At 40.8% G+C, this 20,334-nt stretch overlaps 1 protein-coding gene across 8 annotated transcripts in view; it reads left to right on the top strand.

Annotated features, from left to right (window-relative positions):
- Nucleotides 1–20,334, top strand: part of LOC6738674 (heparan sulfate 2-O-sulfotransferase pipe) — a 44,262-nt gene that overhangs the window by 9,549 nt on the left and 14,379 nt on the right. For all 8 annotated transcript variants that reach the window (XM_016169255.3, XM_039294237.2, XM_039294239.2 and 5 more), the window contains exons 2-3: nt 14,478–14,647; nt 20,254–20,312. In XM_016169255.3, coding sequence (XP_016032492.1) covers nt 14,478–14,647; nt 20,254–20,312 — 229 coding nt within the window. The remainder of the gene's footprint in view (nt 1–14,477; nt 14,648–20,253; nt 20,313–20,334) is intronic.

Genomic DNA, 20,334 nt, shown 5'->3' with positions numbered 1-20,334 from the left:
AAGTAAGCACCCACGGAGGCGCAGACTTCAGATGTAGATGGCGTTGGAGGCCAAGGAGCAGGAGACTCCGAGTCCTGAAATCGGGCTGCCTCTGCTGGTGGCGAACGTTGCAGGTGGGCGGGGGGCGTTGGGCGTGTCACGTGCGCCGGTTGCAACAAGGACGAGCTCGTTAAAGGAAGCGACAACGATGGAGACAGCACAGCAACAAATGCCGCCGAGTTGTTCGCCTCTGTTGTCGAGTGCGTAAATTTTGGTTGTTGCTGGTGTTGTTGCAACAAAATGTTATTAACATTCGGTGCAAGTCAAAGAGGGGAAGGCAAGGAAGGGGAAAGAGGGCTTAAAGCTGTCAACGTCTTACTTGCCGCCTTTTGCTGGTTTCCGCTTTTTGGTCGAAATATTCTGTTGGCAAATATAAGGAGAACTACTAGAGCAGCATTTAAAAATAGTTAGTCCTGGTGAAATTGCTAATACTATATAAGTATAGCTTGATTTCATATATATACAAATTCAGCAATGATCTCAATTAACAATAAATCTTCCCTTGTATCACTTTTTAACCACTTTAATTCGTTTAGCTGAATAAGCCGCAGAAAGTGTTCATTATCATTAGGATGGCTCCTCAAGCCTAGCCGCCTCCAAAATCCGCCGCTCTCATTGCTCCATTATGGCATTAAATATTAACCTTCGCGGCGAAATCGGTTACCATAACAGCTAATTGTTTACAATTTGACCCACAAACGCAATTTGGCACACTGCTCGTCAAGGGACTTTCATACTCCAGCAAACCGTCAGATTTACGGCCATGATATGAAATTCGTTAATTGTCAACACATCTCTTCTACCTCGACTCCATGGCCAAATACGAATTCTAGCCCGGCAGTAAAACAAATGACAACTGGAGTGTGTTAATGGACGTAGTCAACATGTTGCCAGCGACATTTGTTGCATGCCACACTTGCATGAGCAGAGCAATACCTACCTTCAAATGATAAAAGGGTGGAATTGATTCATAGAAGCCACAAAAAAAACATATGAAGCATATAATAATAAGTAAGAATAATAATAATAAGAACAGCAATCTCCTTTCTATTTCAAAACATTTTTTATTGTTTAATATATATTGTTAATTGTTCAACATATATACTTCTGAATAATGTATACACATTATATGGCACTAACTCACCGCAAGTGCAGGTAAAAATTGTAGCAGACCTTAATGAATTTCCAGTTCCATTTGTGCCACAAGTTTCTCACTACTCCACCCACAGATGTGTTGTGTACTTAGGACTTTTATGTGAGTACTAGGCGAAATTTAGGGGCAACTCGGTGAGGGGCAGATACTTGAAAAGCCCGCACGTAGGTTTTACAACTTAATTACAAGCCGCGTTAATCTAAGCCAAATGAAGCTTCACCTCACTTGTTCACTTTTCATTTGACATGCGGGAATGGCAAAGGAAATTTAAATGGGAGCACAGCGAGCAAAATGGAACGAAATGGCTGGAATGGCATTTTAATTGGATGCTTTAAAAAGAGCTGTGCAAGCCAAAAACTTCAGAAATTGCTACAATGGTCCAAAAAGGTGCTTGTTTGAATACAATTTACGGAATTTACAAAAGTTGTTATAATAAGGAAGGTAAATATTAATGATAACCTATCCTTTGATAACTCCAAACAGTTAAATTGGGAAGAACCTAGGAACAACTAGGAACTACAACAATGAAGTGTCTTTATGCTTTTGACAAACTAAAAAATGTTTAATAAAACGTTGGGCAAATATTACTCCAGCTCAAAGTCTACAAACAGCTGTCACTTTTGTGAGTTACTTTCCATTCAATTTTTGCCAGCACGTTTTTTTTTTCATTTTTTTTGAGAGTGGCTGAGAGCTGGTCACACTGAGCGGTTGTTTATAGTTTTTGTCTGTGAATTTCACTTTAAATTTAATTCGCAAACCTGCATTCGTAGCTGTGCAAAACAGCACGCATTCTAACATTTGGACTCTGCCTTGCAGAGTCGGCATGTGAACATCAACAAAGAACGGTGGATAAGGTGCAAAAAATTTGCATTCTCTGCCCATTGGGCCCCTCACCACGTGGCAGCCGCACAAGGGAGGCAACAAGCAACGTACTTATTAGAAAAAAAAAAAAAAATAAATAGACCGGATTAGTAACTGTAAAATGGATACGAACAACGAAACTTCTAACTCTCAGCTTAGAAATAAGCCGATTGATTATGAAGAAATGCGGCAAGTAGCTGGTAAGTCTCCACTGGATATCAGGATGGAATTATTGAATCAACGCTCTTCATGCACTGAATCTGTTAACCTAAGCACAATAACTACGACGATAACATTTACAAGTGCAACTTGCAATACTACATCTACAACAACTGCAGCAATCAGTAGGCCGAGCTCCAGAGAAAAAGCTGCTACTAGATTGTCTGATGCGCAAAAACTTCTGACGAAAGAGAGGAAGAGGAAGACCAATTTAACACCCAACCATAGCTCTAAACGAGCTGTCAGAGACGCGAAGCTGGAGCCATATCCAGCCATAAATAGTAATTCAAACTCAAACAATAGGTTTGCCATGCTAGACATGGAATTGGACGAAACCAGTGATGGCATAGAAACTCCACAAGTTTGTCATGATGTCGCATCCACCTCGTGTGCATCGGCTGCTCCGAATATTCCTAATGATGACTGTGTACCAAATGTGACATCCAATAGCCCACAACAGTATACTGATAAGCAGAATTCTTATAAACAATCAAAACCACCGCAAATAGTACTGAGCCTTACCAATCTTAATGATCTCTATGAGCTCATTACGGAGGTCACTAGCCTAGATAATTTAACAGTTAAAGTCAATCAAGGGGAAACAGTGAGAATATTACCCAAAGACTCTGATACTTACAGAGCTATTGTTAATCTTTTTGATAATTCGGGAATTGAATTCCATACGTACCAAATGAAGGAAGAGAAGCCTCACAGAATAGTTGTTAAGGGACTCCACCATAGCACCCTAAACTACGAAATTATCGACAACTTTAAAACATATGGCTTTGATGTTCTACAAGTACACAACCCAAGATCCAGGAGAAATAGAGAAGAAAAACTTAATATATTCTTCATTAATATAAAGACCTGTGCAAAAATTAATGACATATACGATATTAACACAATATGCCGACAGAAAGTGCGGATAGAAAGAATGCGTAAATCATCTGAAATTGCACAATGCATACGTTGTCAGGAATTCGGCCACACAGCTAAATACTGTCGTCGTCATCCCAACTGTGCTCGATGTGGTGAAAATCACTTAACCAAGCTATGCGTACTTCCCAATGATCAACAGCCTATCTGTATACACTGTGGAGGAAATCACACGGCAAGTTACAAGGGTTGCCAGTTTTACCAGGAGTATCTTCGACGATCAATGGGCACTGTAAAGAAGCAACAACCTAAGCAAGCCAAGTTTGATAAAAGTGCAACAAACCAACAACAACCCCAGCAAAAACAGCAGCATGCAATAGCTAGCACTCCCAAAGATCATACTGGGAGCTTGTCCTACGCAGATATTGCAAGAAATGGCAATACAACAGCCCAGCCTCGTCTACATAATGTACAATTAAAGGGAACTAATATTAAGCAGCAACACCCGCTTGACGTTCAATCAATATTGGCACAGCAACAGGAACAATTTATGAAGTGGCAGCAACAGCTTCAACAGCAACAACAGCAGCAATTCCTATCGTGGCTACAGCAGCAGCAACAGGAGCAACAACAACAAAACAAGTTGAATAGTCAACGACTCGAAAGGCTGGAAAATATTGTTTTTGAAATGGCCAATATGCTGAAGCAACGGACTGGGGATACATCGGCTCCCCAACTCCATAGTAACGCTTTACCATCGCAATGAACCCTCTGAAGATTCTTATCTGGAATGTAAATGGTATTTCAGGTAAAGCCAGAGAAGTAGAGCTCTTCGCACACAACAACGGCATTGACATTCTTCTCCTAAACGAGATCAGACTCAACAGAGGGAACACAGTTAAGATATATGGATACAGCTTTTATCCCGCATACAAACCTTCAAGCCATAATCACGGAATGGGAGGAGCAGCAGTACTGGTGAGAAGTTCTCTTCGTCATTTCCCGCAAAGAGTTATTGAAACGAGAACTATTCAGATGTCTTCAGTCAAGGTCTCCACCGGGCTGGGAGATATGGAATTTAGCGCGATTTACTGTCCACCAAGAAATAGAATTGAGGAAAGGCACTTCAGTGACATACTTGTCTCTTGTGGACAAAGGTATTTCGTTGGTGGGGACTGGAACGCCCGACATTGGCTATGGGGTGACACGTACAATTCACCCAGAGGTCGAGAACTAGCAGAAGCCATTTCAGCCAGAGGGGCTTATATCCTTGCAACAGGTTCACCAACTAGATACCCACATGTGCCCAGTCACAGACCTACCTGCATTGATTTTGCTGTGTACCATGGGATAAACTTAGACAGAACTAGTATTTCTGAAAATTGGGATCTAGACTCCGATCATGTAGCCCTTGTGGCTACTCTACAAACAGAAGGTGCCTATGTTAGACCATGCTCTCGGTTAATAAACAGCAGAACTGATCTCCTTGTTTTCAGACAACATCTGGAAAACTCTCTCCAATTAAATACGGTTCTGAGCTCAAAGGAAGACATCGAGAACGCAGTAGACAGTCTAACGCAAAATATACATAGAGCCGCTTCTGCTTCTACGCCGTCTGAGCCCGAGATACGCCCCAGAAGTTATGGTATTGTTCTAACAAGAGAGGCCAGAGAACTTATCAGAACTAAGAGACGCCTTCGAAGAAGAGCAATTCGAACTCAGGATCCATGGGACAGAATCTTGTGGAACCGAGCAGCAAAGCAACTCAAAGTCGTCTTAAGGGAACTCAGAAGTGATTTCTTTGAGCAAAAATTATCCTCCATGGACTACACCGTTGATGCAAACTATTCGCTGTGGAAGTGCACAAAAGCCCTTAAACGACAACCACTTCGATGGGTACCCGTACGCTGTCCAGGTGGGGAATTTGCAAAAACTGAAGTGGAACAGGCTAATGCATTCGGCTTCCACCTAGAGGATCGCTTCACTCCTTACGACTTCGCCACGACAGAACAAATAAGAGAGACTCACCAGTACCTACAAATGCCATTGCAGATGTCTTGGCCTATTAAGCCAATAAGGATAGAAGAAATCCTTGAAATAATTAAATTACTTCCGAAGCATAAAGCTCCAGGAATTGACAGGATTTGTCATGCCACGCTAAAGGTTTTACCTATAAAAGCGATAATATATATAGCACTAATCTTTAATGCTATTTTAAGGATCCAAGTGTTCCCAAGACAGTGGAAAATGGCTGCTATTTTGATGATCCACAAGCCTGGAAAGCCGGAAGATGATCCTGAGTCGTATCGGCCTATAAGCCTCTTACCCTCACTTTCTAAATTATGGGAGAGACTTATTGCCAATCGGATAAACGACATTATAAGACAAGGCAATATCTTGCCGGATCATCAATTTGGATTTCGAAAGGGACACGGAACTATTGAACAGGTCCACAGACTGGTGAAACACATACTACAGGCTTTTGACGACTGCGAGTACTCCAACGCCGTCTTTATAGATATGCAACAAGCCTTCGACAAAGTATGGCATGTTGGATTATTATGCAAGATAAAGACCCTTCTACCTGCGCCCTACTTCTGTATTTTAAAGTCATATCTAGAAGAAAGACAATTTAAAATCACGGTGAGAAATAGCTACTCCTCTATATACCCAATGAGAGCTGGAGTCCCTCAGGGCAGTGTTCTCGGACCGCTACTGTATTCCTTGTACACTGCTGATATCCCTTGCCCGAGTTTCGAACACATGGCAGCACCGAACAGGACTCTTATTGCAACCTATGCAGATGACATCGCAGTTGTATATAACTCTAGGGACAGCAGAGAGGCAGCTAACGGACTACAAGAATATATTAATGCTCTGGCAGCCTGGTGTAAACGGTGGAACCTAAAAATAAACCCACTGAAAACAACAAACCCGTGCTTCACGTTAAAAACGCTTATCCCAAACACCCCTCCAATTCGGCTAGAAGGAGTTACCCTGAATCAGCCCCTGCAAGCAACATATCTAGGTATCACCCTGGATAAACGGCTCACCTTTGGGCCGCATCTAAAAAACACAGTAAAAAAATGTGGCCACAGATCACAACAGCTGAGATGGCTCATGAATAGAAGGAGCACTCTTTCGATGAGGTGCAAAAGAGCTGTGTATGCGCACTGTATCGTACCGATATGGTTATACGGGATCCAGATTTGGGGAATTGCAGCCAAATCGAATTATAATCGTATCCAGGTGATGCAAAATCGCGCATTACGACAAATAACCAACTGCCCCTGGTATGTACGTAACTCTACACTCCATAAAGACCTCAATATTCACACAGTTGAGTCACAAATTGGGAGACATACAAGTCGATATAGTGACAGATTACTGAGCCATAGCAGTCTTCTTGCAAGACGTCTCATCCCCGCTCGACCTCTAAGAAGACTTAAACGGCAAGGCTTTGCCAAGACAATTGGGCAGCAGTAAAAACTCTTCATTTATGTTCCTACTCCACTTATTTTATTTTATAGTGTTTGGTAATTGATAAGAATACTTCTCCACACTGTGATGTTAAGATACAATATTATGATGTACGGATTCTTCACTTAATAAATATTAAAAAAAAAAAAAAAAAAAAAAAAAAAAAAATTTTTTTTGAAGACAAAAGAGCAAATTGTCTTACCACGGATAATCATGAGGGCGATAATGATGATGTTGCTGGCCAAGATTGACACTTTTATTCAACGACCATGACTGTGACTCTGACTTTTAGCCGCAGCTCCATTCGCACAGATACATCCATCCATCTGGCTATCTAACTACAGACGAACTTAGCTAATACGAATTTTTTTAAAATTATATAAACAGTTGTAAATTTTGTATCGATAATACATCCATTTTTTATAGTAGTTAAATAGTTGAAGCAATGAAGAACTAAAATATTTCAAAGATGTAAGCCAAAAATGTGTTCAATCTATTATGCTGTACTGTACCTATCTGTATCTATTTGTATCGGGTTAAGCAAAAACAATTTGTCGCTGGGCGGCGGGGGGAGTGACAGATTTGCAGCGGAGCGTTGCAGTTGCACGTTCCTTGAAAACGCCGCACAATTCGCAATTGAAAGTTGAGTTGTATTTGTGCTTTTTGCGTCTATTACACAGCAACCGCAGTTAGCCATTTGATCGAAAAGAAGACCCATTCCCAGCACAGAATCCAGTGTCCGGTTGGGATTTTATTTTACTTTTTACTTTTTAGCCAGCTTTCTTTTATGGGATCACGTTCTATTTGAAACGTGAATTATTCGCAACAAGCCCAGCTGATGGATGGAAGTAAGTCATGAGATAGAGAAAGGGGAGAAAGGTGGGCGGTGGAGTGGGAGTGGCAGAACAGGGTGGGGGGATAATGCCCCACTCCGCGCATTCAACTCCATTTTTTTAAGTGCGTGTTAAGCGCCACTTTGTGCCACACGGTATGGGATTTACGATATTCGATACAGGCGTGAAATGCCTTCGGAATATTTTCCTTTCCAACCAGCATATCTGCAGTAATCGTTTTGGTTTTTGATTGTTATTTTGCGGCTATTGAACGCTCCGGCTGGCAAAGTCATTAACTCTTATTTGTTGTATTATATTTAACTTGAGCGTGCCGAAGCAGATTAAAATAATTTCGGGCAAGTCGTCGCCTTCGGCTTGATTGTATGTGGATTTCGAGGCTGTACTCATTAAACTCGAAAGCTAATGACTCCCTAACATGGAAAATGGTGAAAATAGCAGCTGGGCTGGCCATTATCCCGAATTAGAATATAAACATGTTTAAAAGGCTATAATTACAATTAATTAGCTAATAAAACTATTTAATTTATTTATTCTCATTAAATTAATAACCAAGCATTTTAAATACGTTATACGTAAAATTAATTATCAGATCAAACCATTTATCGAACGGATTTTAATTTAATGAGAATAATTTATGGCGAACTTAATAGACTATGATGCTCCACATTTTTGTGGCATTAATTTAGTTTTTGTAGCACAAGACCAAAGCGCCAAAAACGCTTGCCCCATTCAAAAGCCACTACCGAAATTCCATTAAAGTCCAGGCAAATTTGTTAGACCATCTCACCCTGTTTAAACATTGTCTAAAAGCAATTGTGTTGACCCAACTTTTTTCAGTGCCGTTCGCTTGTTTACTTAAAATTTATCACAATTACTTTACCACATAAAACGCAGTGAAAAACGAGGAAAACTGATTTTTTTTCTGTTTTTTTCGTTTTTGATGAGTTTTTAAATGCTGACAGAGTCTTGTTATTAGAGTAAACAAACCACAGAAAAATAACGAAATAAAAGAGCAGCGCCGAATGCAAAGCGAAAAAACGAAGAATAATGGTAAAATGTAGTTCAAAAATGGCATAACATTTGTGAAATTAAAATAAACACAGTTCCAATCTGTGGACGATTGTTGCTGCTTGTGTTTTGCGGCTTCAATTAAATCATATGCCAAGCTTTGCTGGCTTTTCAGACAGCTGGAAATTGTTGCTATTTCCACCACTATACCTACTTATACAATACAATATCAGCCGCCCCCGAGACTCCGACTCCGACTCTTTTTCCACCCGAAATTGGGAGGCTACGTGCAAAAACAAAAACCAAAAGACTGAAAAGAAAAACAATTGCATAAAAAATTCACATGACTCGGATCGCAGCGCTCGTCTCTTTCGAGATTATACAACTTTCTAATCAAAATATTATTTTATTATTATTACTCATTGCGCGTTTTTGTGTATTTTCGAACCTTGCTTTACTTCACTTTTCGTGGCGTCACTAAATTCAATTGCTCAATTGGCCCAATCGGCCGAAACTGACGTTTTTATCCCAATTTTCTACGGTCACATTTTCGAAACAGAGAGCTTCCGGTACGCACTTTTCATCTGAGATTTGCCACGAACTATTACTGCTCGATGTGGGTCAGTTTTGGCCCCATCTACTGCCAAGTAAAACCGAAAATCATCGACAGGGGCACGTAGAACGTTTTAATTACAATTGGCCTAGTTTCGCTTTGAGCCGAGATTTCGGCCCGTTCTCTTGCCGCTTTTGCTGATGTCTATCTATATGCTGGCCCATGTCATGGAGCCAGCTATCAGATTAGAGTTAATAGTTTTATTGGGAGTGGGCCAGGCGAATGCCGCCTGTGGACCAAGCCCCAAGGGAAATGTGATTACTCGTAAATGTGACCTGAGAGGTCTTGGCATCGCACAACAGCTGGTAGATCTTAAAGCTAGGAGATTTTCCATAAACTTCTCTAAAACTTCCATCTCTTTGACTATGCAACGTTCCAAATAAAAACAAAGTACATTTCCTCTCGATGATTAAATCCCAAGAAAGTGCCTTCAATGACCCCGAACTGCCCACTGTCTGGGGATAAGGCCTAACGGAACCCCCAGCTTTAGAGATTGAACCCTGACCTCTCGACCTCATTGCACCTCTCTATGCGCTTCTCACACACTTTTCCTACGGGCTTACAAAACCCACAGCGGAAGGCCTCATTAACTGACCTCAGTTGACAATTTTAATGGGCCTTTGAGCCGGACCCACGAAAATTGCCTAATGAAGTGCTCATGGATTGCGAATGCCAGATGCCAGCCAAAAGTCAAGCGGAAGGTTCCAAAAAATAAATGCGCGGTCTGAAAGTTTGTTGAACTTTTGTTACGCCAAAAAGCGGAAAGCGCGAATAAAATTCAATTTCTTTGCATACTAAATCAGGCAAATCATGGTCTGACCCGGGGGCAAACTAGTTATAAAAAGATCTGCCGGCTAGGGCTTGGGTTATGTCATGGTGCCGCCGAAATGCTAATGCCTAACAATGAATAGTTCTTTCCACGGAGTCGGGTCCAGAACATCCAAAGGTGTTCTTCGATCCAATGATTTCATATTTCCAGCACTCGCGTTCTTTCAACTTGTTTGGCCACTTCTAATCGCAATGCCGCTGGCTTGGGGGCAAATCTGGGTTCAAACACCTTTCGAAAACTTGCCTATTGCGTGTATTGATTGGAGTGTGCGGCTTCCAAGCGCGATTCGGTTTTTTCATCTTCGCAGATCCCCCCATCGAATATCGGACCCATTGCGAAAGAAATCTTCATGTCTCAAACAATTTGTTGCGCCTGCTCTGCAAGTAAACCGAGTTGGAGCTGCGTCAACTGGGGTTGCTTCACTGTACATACATATATCACTGAAGCATATTTTGAGTGGTTTGCTGGTGCTGCAAAGTCCGCAATCCGCATCCTCAATCATTCACATACGTTCAATCACATCAAATAGATATCTACCCATGATTTCGAGAACTGTTATCTCTTAAGTACAATCTAAATAATGTGAGGTTTTCTTATGTATGTGTTTTTTTTTTTCTTATTGTTCAACTTATCCAAGCTCCACTGTAGTTTTTCATCGAACCCCCATTTTGCAATCTTCATTTCTAATGCCTTGGAAACTGGCTGCAATTTGGTCGGTCGCTTGCCGTTTTACAGTTTGATTAGGTGGAAAATTTGCCATCGTTTAATTAAATTATGTTTGCAGTTGGTAGATGGTAGTTGCTGCCTAGGCTTACGTGTATGGGCAGTCGAATGACAATGAGCGGAAATGGCGAGCAATTTGCATGCAACGGCAGCTGACTTATTCCATTTCGAAGCCCGATGCCCCATCCCCCTTCCTGCGAAGTGAAAGGTGCGGTCTGTTGGCCAACAAATGCTGACGGATAAACGGAAAGCATCTTGGCCAATGAACTCAGCGTTCTATGGCAACTTCTTGGTGATTCTGCAATTTCTCCGCTCCGAGATGGGAATTGAATTCGCTGAAAAATTGCTGGATATGCATGAACCGTAGGAATAATCGTACCCATAGTCATGGCTGTTAGATGCAGAACATGCCCAAAGGCATATCATAACTACCTTAGCACGAAAACAGTTAGACTTACTCATAGATCTACCATTTAGGGAGCTGGCTTGTAAGTTATAAACTATTCAAACTATTCAAAAATACCCCATAAAAATAGCTTAAATTTCGGCCTGGCAAACGACAGCTTTAGCTTACGAATATCTATAACTCTTCGTCCCATTTCACTCATTACCAACATGCACGCACATATTTCAATCATCTTGATGAAGTTGTAGCCAACTGTGCCACTGTGGAAATCGAGCTCGAAGCTATTACTCTTGGAGCCACATCCCCCGCTTGCCACGCCCACTCCGCCACCGCCCACACCGAAGCAAGGAAAATAGAACTCGCATCGCATACATATACTATAGTGCCATGTTGAAAGTCCCAAAAAAAAAAAGCGCTAACGAACCAAGTGTGGCCGAGGTCCCGGGTTCTGGGTCCCTAATGGCCTGCACATGTGCTACGTGGCAGCAAACGAACTGCAGTTGGACCAACCGATATCTACAGGCCCCCAACTCGCAAGTCCCCAGAACTTTCCCTACAGAATCGTCCAAAGAAATCGACGCAGTCACGTAAAATTATTTTAATAATCACATAACTTTCGGCATTTACACGACGCCGTTCCAATGGGAGTAGCCAACAAAATGTCAATAAATTCCAGCCTTTTTGTTGGGGCTGGCCAAAAAATATATAATATATAATTACGAGCAAGATTATAGGAACTGCTGCTACAGCTATTAACTATATAACCGAAATATAATGAACATAATTAAACTATTATAAAAATCATGCGAAATCTAATCATTAAAAAGCATATGATTTTCCATATAAGAATATCTTAGTTCTGTTTGTTAGTTCTTAAGCTCTAAGAAATACTTTCATTCTGACCGCAAGTGTGTGTGAGTAACAAAGTTGGGATATGCTGAGGTAAAAGTACAAGTTTTGGGGGCCAGAGCGCTTAAGTGGGATTTGCGTGGCACTGTAGTGTCAACTTTAACAATAAGTTGGGAAAAAAACGTTGCCATGAATGGCCAGTCGGAACATTCGCCTTCACATAAGCCGCAAACTTTTGGCGGGCACTGTGGGCTAATGAAATGAAGCCTCCCCACAAAAAACGCTCATATACTGAGCAACTTGAGCTGATTCCACACAGCAGGTGAGCGTCTAAGCTTTTCCTTCTGGCCAGCCCCCTGGATACAGTTTCGACTATCAATTGCATCTGTCTATCCTGCAGATACATTTCACTGAAGTCTGACCTGGGATTTTACCGGTGTCCCCCGATTTCCACCTCCTTTTGACATTCTGCCCAGCTGAGCAGCTCCAGTGCAGTCGTTCGAAATAAATTACTCTGTGCACCTGATGACAAACTAAACAAGATCCCTCAAACTAGACTAAGGAGCTAAGGGGGGGATAGCTGGGGGTCATTATAGATTTTTATTGGGTATTTCGTGCTTGTCACAAACTTTGGAACTCCCAAGGAAGATACTGAGCTAATAAATGGTAGACAATGATAAGCATAGCTTTAAGAAATCTTCGAATCTAACATTAAAATAAGCATATTTATAGAAATTTATAAACATTTGTGCTTGAATATATTATAGACCACTAAACTTGGAGTGTATTTTAGCTTTCGGTTTTAGCCCCATTTTTTTGCCGGTTTCTTTCTCCAGCTTGTCTCCCTTCTATGGCCGCATTTATTGTCATTATTATTTTGATACCGTTTTTTAAGTTTCCTCGTGTTTGTCTGCCCAGTTTTCGTGCTATCTGCCCGTAGATTTATGCCAACAAAAGCCAACAATAAAAAATACATACACTCTGTTTTTTTGCTTTTAATTTCGTTTTTTTCTTTTTTTCTGCCCGCCTGTCCGTCCAGTGGAGCCACGGACAGCTGCATTAAAAAGTTGCCAAAGAAAATTGTTTGCATTGCAATTTTTGCCTCGTTTTATTTTCCAACTCTCTTTAGCAGGTTCGTTGTTTTCTTTCTATTTCTTTCTGCTGTGTTTTGTTATCAACGCTGGGCAGAGCAAAAATATCAAAACAAAATGAAAATACACCCAACTTGGCTATATAGTTTTTGTGTGTGCTCCACTACCGACTGACCAGGACCCACAAAAGGTTGTCCGGTCTGTTGCAACTCGGCTAAGTCCTTCCAACTGGGTCATTGTTGTCCGCCCTGGCTTACCGACTCAAGCAAAAGTAATGCCAAATCTGAACGCTGCGAATTCAATTTGGTATGAAAATATATGCATAGAAGCAAAACAATTGAAAGTCGTTTGAACTGGCGTTTGAGCTCAAGCAAAATAATTCCACAAAAAGCGAAGACACCTCCTGGAACTCCGTTCGTATTCGAGCAAAATCCTCGTCCTGGAAAGCAAAATATCCTGAGAGGTCTTAAGTTTAAGTAGAGGATCAGAAAAAGATGCATTACTCTTATTTTCCACTTTATAAAGCTCACATATATTTTTATCGGGCATATTTAAAATAATTTTCAGAAGCATTCATTGATTTGCAAAGAGGGTTTTGAATCAGTCGATTATGAGAGTTGATCATGGATATGAAAGCTTTGCAGCAATTGTTTTTTAATGGTAAATGGCGCTAAAAAAAAATGTAATAAAGATAAGAGTAAACGTTTTTACATTTCAAGTTATTACTACTATCCTTATTAGCTTGGCTTAAAAAAAAACATTTTTTATCGATAATGATTCAAAATGCTCTCTTAATAATTTTCGAGAACCATTTAATATTTAATTGGTATTTATATATTTCCCAACTATTTATTTAAATGAAAAATACATTAAAATACTGTTTTCGATTGTAAGGATAATTTTTTCCAATAAGTTGCTCCTTTTAATGGCCGATTTAAATACCTCAATCGCTGAACTGTACCGCACACCTGTCAGGTATTCCTTGGAGCAACACCCCACAACTCAGTCCCAGTTGTTTGATAATTTCTTTTATAATTTTTGCAATTTCTCCCCCATCCACTGCCAGTGCATTTCTTGTGTCCCTTCGCCGATTTTTGCTTTGTTGTTTCGTTTCATTCCGTTCCGGCTTTTCAGAACTTAATTAAATGTTGTCACAGCGCACACTTTGTAGTCCCGCTGCCTGGACCTTTGCCCCTATGTCACCTTTCTCAGCCGCCGACTCCTGCGAGTCCTGCGAGTCCTGCGAATCCTGGGGATCCTGGGGAATCCTGGGGAGCGTGGGCAGCATGGAGAGCCCGGAGCTGGCTGTTTGTGACAGCAATTCGAAGTGTAAATGAAATAATAGCTGCTAAAAACCAATTTGGCGTAAATTATAAAAGCTTAATGGCTATTATGAATGGCGAACAGACGCCATACTCCTTTGTTCGCGCTTTGGCTAACCTTTGACTGACAATTAATTTGCTTGTTCTCTTGCAGTTCCGTCGAGCTGATCGCCCTGCTGGCTATTTCGTGCACCTTCTTCCTGTTCATGCACACCAACAAACTGAACAGTCGCCTCAAGGAGATGGAGGTGAAGCTGCAGCCATCCGAGTTTTCGGCCCTCGGTCTAACGGGCAACCACATCAGCGGACACGATGCGGGCGGCAGTAAGTCACTATTCCCCTAGTTTCAGATACAGATACCCACTTCCCCCAGCTACCACTATCTCACGTGCATATCTAACGCACCGCACTGCACCTCATCTCATCTCATCTTGACTCATCTTATCTCATCTCATCCATCTTCCATCGCGGAACAATGGTCACAAGGCCAGGTTGTGGGCCAGAAGTTGCGCTCGATTGCATTCGCGTTGCGTTGCCTATCGGAACAGGGCATCAGATTTGGACAGGAAGCTTTGTGCGAGAAGTGATAAAAACGGTGGATGGAAAACAGGGTACGATTGGTGGATATTAGCGGAGTGCTATTGGAAATGTGTATACTCAAAGATATGATATTAGATATAATAATATCTACTACTGTCATTTAAACGACGTAATTGGTTGCTACTTTTAATAAGAGATATATTATCTTTGAGCACATAATACATGCTTGTTAGAACCCCTTTCTTATAGAATGGCCTAATCCACTCTTACAATCCATGTAGTACCTCATTCGATTGCCAGATACGCCCAATTGATTTTTAATTACCACATTGACCCAAGCCTCAGGCCATGGAGAAGATATAAAAATAACAGATTCCGCGGGGCTAAGACCTTTGTTAATATTTTGCGTTGGCGGTTGCCATAAATTAGTGGATCGTTTTAGTTCAAATTAGAGCTCGTGAATTAATTATGTTCTATTTTCCAAATGTAGCGCAAAGAGTAAATACAAATATGTGAGAATTTACACATTTGGCACTAATAAACTGGCCATTTAAAACAACACAGTAAATGGTCGATGCATACATATACATATATTTCTGTTTCTACAAATATGTGCTATGCACATTTTAATTACAATGTGCATGGGTTTGTTTATGTTGCATATATTTGTAAATGGGGAGTCCTTTTTTGCCAATACTTTAGTGCATTAATAAATTATTTAGGAGCGACAGGTTCGCTGGGGAAAAGGTTAGAGGCATTATCAGCGTGACTGGGCATTTAACCTTTTGACTAGCGTTAAGCTCGTTTTTGTTTTTGTGGCCGAGATAAATAATGAAACATATTGATTGTAATATTATTAATTCAATTAGTAAACAAAGATAATGTGAAAAGGAAATCGAGGATTAATTGCCATGAAATACCTAATTACGCTAGTCTGTTTGTGCTTTTTAACTAAAGCGCCTATGTGCGTGTATATATATGAGATAATAAAAATAATAGAGTATAAATCAATAATTTATAATATTTGTATGTATGCCAAGTTTCCCCTTGCTTACTTTGCGCTTCTTTCTGAGTGTTAAGCATTTCCAAACAATTCGAAATGCTCCCATTGAGATCTCATTACCATCAGCCACAAAAGCCATCACTTGACACCTTTTTGCTCCACAACAATGTTTGCCAAACATACTCCGAATTCCAGAAAGGAAACCGCACTTGAGTGCATAGGCAATAAAATATGAAACTGGCTGCAATGAAATGAAAATAAGTGTTTGTGGGGGGCACCCACTTGAGATTCTGCCACTCCATATATCAGTATAGCCCCAAATTAGACCGCTGCAACCGACTAATAATGCTGTCATTAGGCAACCGCGGAACAATATAAAATCGAATCAAGCTCCCTGGAAATGCAAAACCCTAATTTCCATGCCGGAAGTTTGGCGGGCGCTCGGTCCGTGCAATTGCACTTGCAAATTAGGCAAAGTTGCCCCAACATCGCGGCTCCAACGGCAGCTGTGCCAAGTGATCTCCACTCGGTTGCTGGATTTTCGCGGTGAAAACGCGAGTTGAAGGGGCCGAGGAGAAGAAAACAGAAGACTTCACGCCTAACTGCGGTGATTGCCAAACAACAACAGCAGTCAGCTGATGCCAGCACTGGGGAAATGAGAAAGCCTCTCTACGAAACCGAAATCTGAATACCCTGACAAACAAGCGATTTTGTTAGCTGCTTACTTTCTGCTAGCACCAGCGAATTTGTAAAATTTTAGAGCACTGTTTCTAAAAACCTTCATTTGGTACTTATTATAAGCAAGCTATTAATTTCAAGAACCAAATATAATAACAGATAATTATTTCCATTTTATATATAAATGAATAATTTTGTGAACTGAAAATATCTATTAATTGCTTAGCTAATACTAAAATACCCTCTTTGAGTGAATTTGTAGCTAAAATTCCGCAGGCCAAGTCGATTTTCCACTGTGCCGTGAGTGATGATGATGATAATCATGATGTGCAAGAGGATAAAGTCGGGCCAGATGCTCCACGGACCATCCGGAGTGCACTTGTGGGTTGTGTTTGCGGCACAGCTGGTGGCATCTTCATTGTTGCCGCTGTTGCATTTGCGTCTGCGCACGCGTCAATTGCCGACAGTTACAAATTGTCCCCGGTTAGCCCCTCTCAGAAAAACAAAAACCCGGCTAATGGTAAAAATAAAAAAGTGCAGCAAATAGCTGAGAAAAAAGAAAAGAAAATATTTTCGAAAATCATGGACAAGTGTGCAGCACCTTGTGACGCTGATGGAGTTTTTTTCTCTGGGCCAAAAACAAAACGAAATAAACAGTGTGAAGTGCTGGAAAAAAGGTTTACCTTCCAGTGCGCCACAGTGCTCATCCATTCATAAATATTTCATTTAATTGACTCACACGACTTGGGGTCGAGTACGAGATAAAGATACGAATATGACGACGTACTCAACATGCTCGTTTAAGCCATCATGATGATGATGACACCGTTTGTTGCCGTCGGCAGCTGTCGATTTTTTCTGTCTGCCCGGCGTTTTGTACTTATTTTTATACGTACGTACATATTTATTTGGCTGGCAACATTGAACTTGACTTAACTTAATTAACGGTGCCGAACGATGCAAGCCATGTTGTCTGGCGGCTTGTTAATTTCGTGGTCTAACGCGCAAATGGAAATGAGCAGCGGAAAATCGAAAGATTCTTGCGGATTTTAAAAAAGCATAAATTCAAGGCGAGTGGGTTAGATTTATTGGGGAAATTTTTCAATTTTCATAAACAGTAATTAAGCAACCATGTTAATGTATTATAAACAGGCAGCGCATTGCCTGTTTTAGGTTATTTCTATAATTATTAGTATATTATTATATCTTTTTAAATGATTAAGCTCATTTTAACATGCACTCAATTTACAAGACCACATTTCTTAAAGCCAGTAGATTAATTATTCTACGTGAACGTACAGCACTCATTTCGATGTTTTTGGAACTTTATATATCGTACTGAGAATGATGAATATGGCTTGTAAGTCTTGACATCCAACAATTTTTCAAAATCTATTATTTTCCCTTCTCCCAACAAATCTGTCGGATCTCTGTATTTAATAGATCAACCGTCTTTAGAACCTTTCGGCACTCTACCTGTCACAACCCATTGTCTCGGTAGTAAGAAACCAACGCAACAATTGTTTGCACCTTCAACTGGCACGCTAACAACAATCTTGGCAAAAATGTGCAATGCCAACTTTGCCCCTGGCTAAAATGCATAGCAAACCAGTTCTTTGCGCTCACTACCGAACCGGGCAGCTGCTTTATTTTCAATTAGACAGTCGCAAGACACGAACTAAGCCACAGACCCAAACACCCATAAAAATAGCACCAATGGCTATGTGTGCTACCTCAACCTACAGAGAGAGATATGATTTAGAAATACTTTCTCGACATATCAAATAAAGTTTGAAACTATACCTGAAAAGTACGAAAGAATGCATTCTTAAGTACAACTAACATATAAGTTATGATTGTTATAATTTAGATACTTGCCCAATGCTTTATCTTAGTTTTAAATACTATTTTTCGACGGTGTAAAGTTCACTGGGTAGCCAAAATAAATGTTTTGGAGCTGAGGTCCAATTCAGCTGGAAAATGCAGGCAAGCAAGCAATTTGTGTTAGCAGGGGCGGTTCCAAGGGGCTCAGATAATTTTAGAGTCGGATCTTAAGATTGGGTGCGATGGGGAGATTGAGAAGTGAAACATAACATTAACCTAATGAATGAGGTCTTAGGTGGGTCTGACTGAGAATGTCAGATACATATATACATCTATATCAGGAAGTTTCGGGTAGAATACGGAAAAGTTTAATTCCCGACTATCCATTTGGTATATGCTTTTAAGTAGTAGGTATGCCTAATTATAAGTTATTAGACACTTAATGAATGGATTCCACTTCATCTAATATGCTAAGAGTTGGGAAAGACATGTTCAAAGATGAAAATCAGAATAATATATCCCAATCACAACTATTTTATATTTTTCAAAATTTATTTCCTCAGTTATTTCTTACCACATGATAGCCTGCGAGCAGACCACACCCTATAATAAATTCACATGTTTGTTCTTAAATGCCACAACTTAATAAACAGCGACATATGCTACGTGGTTCACCTTCGGACTCATTCGCAGTTCAAATGGCCAATAACCGGAGCTAGGCCGAGATTGAAGGTTGCATTAGAACAGCAGAGAAATGCGAAGTCGAATCCAATCAGAGCAAATCGAGAGGCGAACTGGATGGGATGTGACCCAATTTGCAAACCGCACGAAACGAAAGCACACAAAACTCGTAAGAGAATCCAGCTGAAAAGTGACAAATAAAAATGCAGGGAGCTGGCTTCTATTTTAAGGTTTCGACCGCAAAATGTGTTTCACTCCTGGTTCAGTGACTTTGTTGTCGGTGGTTTTTTGTGCAGCAAGCGGTGCTGAAACCAGTTGGTGCAACACTTTCATTCATTCGCATTTTCCAACGAAACTGCCCAATTGACCAAATACAACGGATCTGGTTTAAAGTCAATTGGACTGGATATGCGCAGACTTCCTCGTCCAGTTCGCGGCGAATTATGAAATACATACTTGGCCATAAAAACCGAGACCTGGCCAAAACAAAAGTGGTGCGACCGAGCCACGGAACACTTGAAAATCAAGATGTTTTCCGCATCTCCTGTCCATCTGATCAATTGCAGTCATTTGCCAGCCGGACTCAAATTGAATGCACTGCCTACGACTTCGCAATGGACAAATGCCTGGCATCAGCATTTTAATTGACCACACGACACGCAGAAAACTCCATTTGCATGCGTTGTTTGCTGCTACTTTTTGGGGAAGGGAAGAAATGGGGAGGCCTTTCGAATCCGCCGGAGATGATCCCTATCGCATCCCATGAGAGCCGGCAAAGTGAAAGGAATCATCATGAGCTTGCATATTTATTGCACTCGTCTTTATTTATTTATCATAGCTGTAAATGGCTTCAACTTCGACTTGGCTCAGCCTCAGCTTCATCCATCCCATTCGAATATTGCATAAACACTTGCGGGCCCAAATGAAAAGTAAAAGTACTCGGTCTGCTTCCTTTTTTGGCGCCACATTTTAAGGTCACCGAGTATTTCACTTTAATTGGGGTCGAGATGATAACTGATATTAGTTATTAAGGCGGCGTTAGACGATAATGGGATAATCGTGAGGTCGTTCAAAATGCTGATTTTTGAGTTGACGATCGTAGAGCGAAGTTGGCCTGTGATTCATTATGATATTGTAAAGCAAAGCAATTTATTACAATTATAGTTTTTACAACATATTAATCAAACTTTACGACACCTTTCAGAGCACGATGACATCAACACCCTGCACGGCACCTTCCAATATCTGAAGAGCACTGGCCAGGTAAGCTCAGTTCCATAAACCT

The sequence above is a fragment of the Drosophila simulans genome, chromosome 3L (assembly GCF_016746395.2).
Source record: "Drosophila simulans strain w501 chromosome 3L, Prin_Dsim_3.1, whole genome shotgun sequence".
Classification (NCBI taxonomy): Eukaryota; Metazoa; Arthropoda; class Insecta; order Diptera; family Drosophilidae; genus Drosophila; species Drosophila simulans.
Note: the sequence above shows the minus strand (reverse complement) of the source record. Positions and strands in the feature narration are given on the sequence as shown.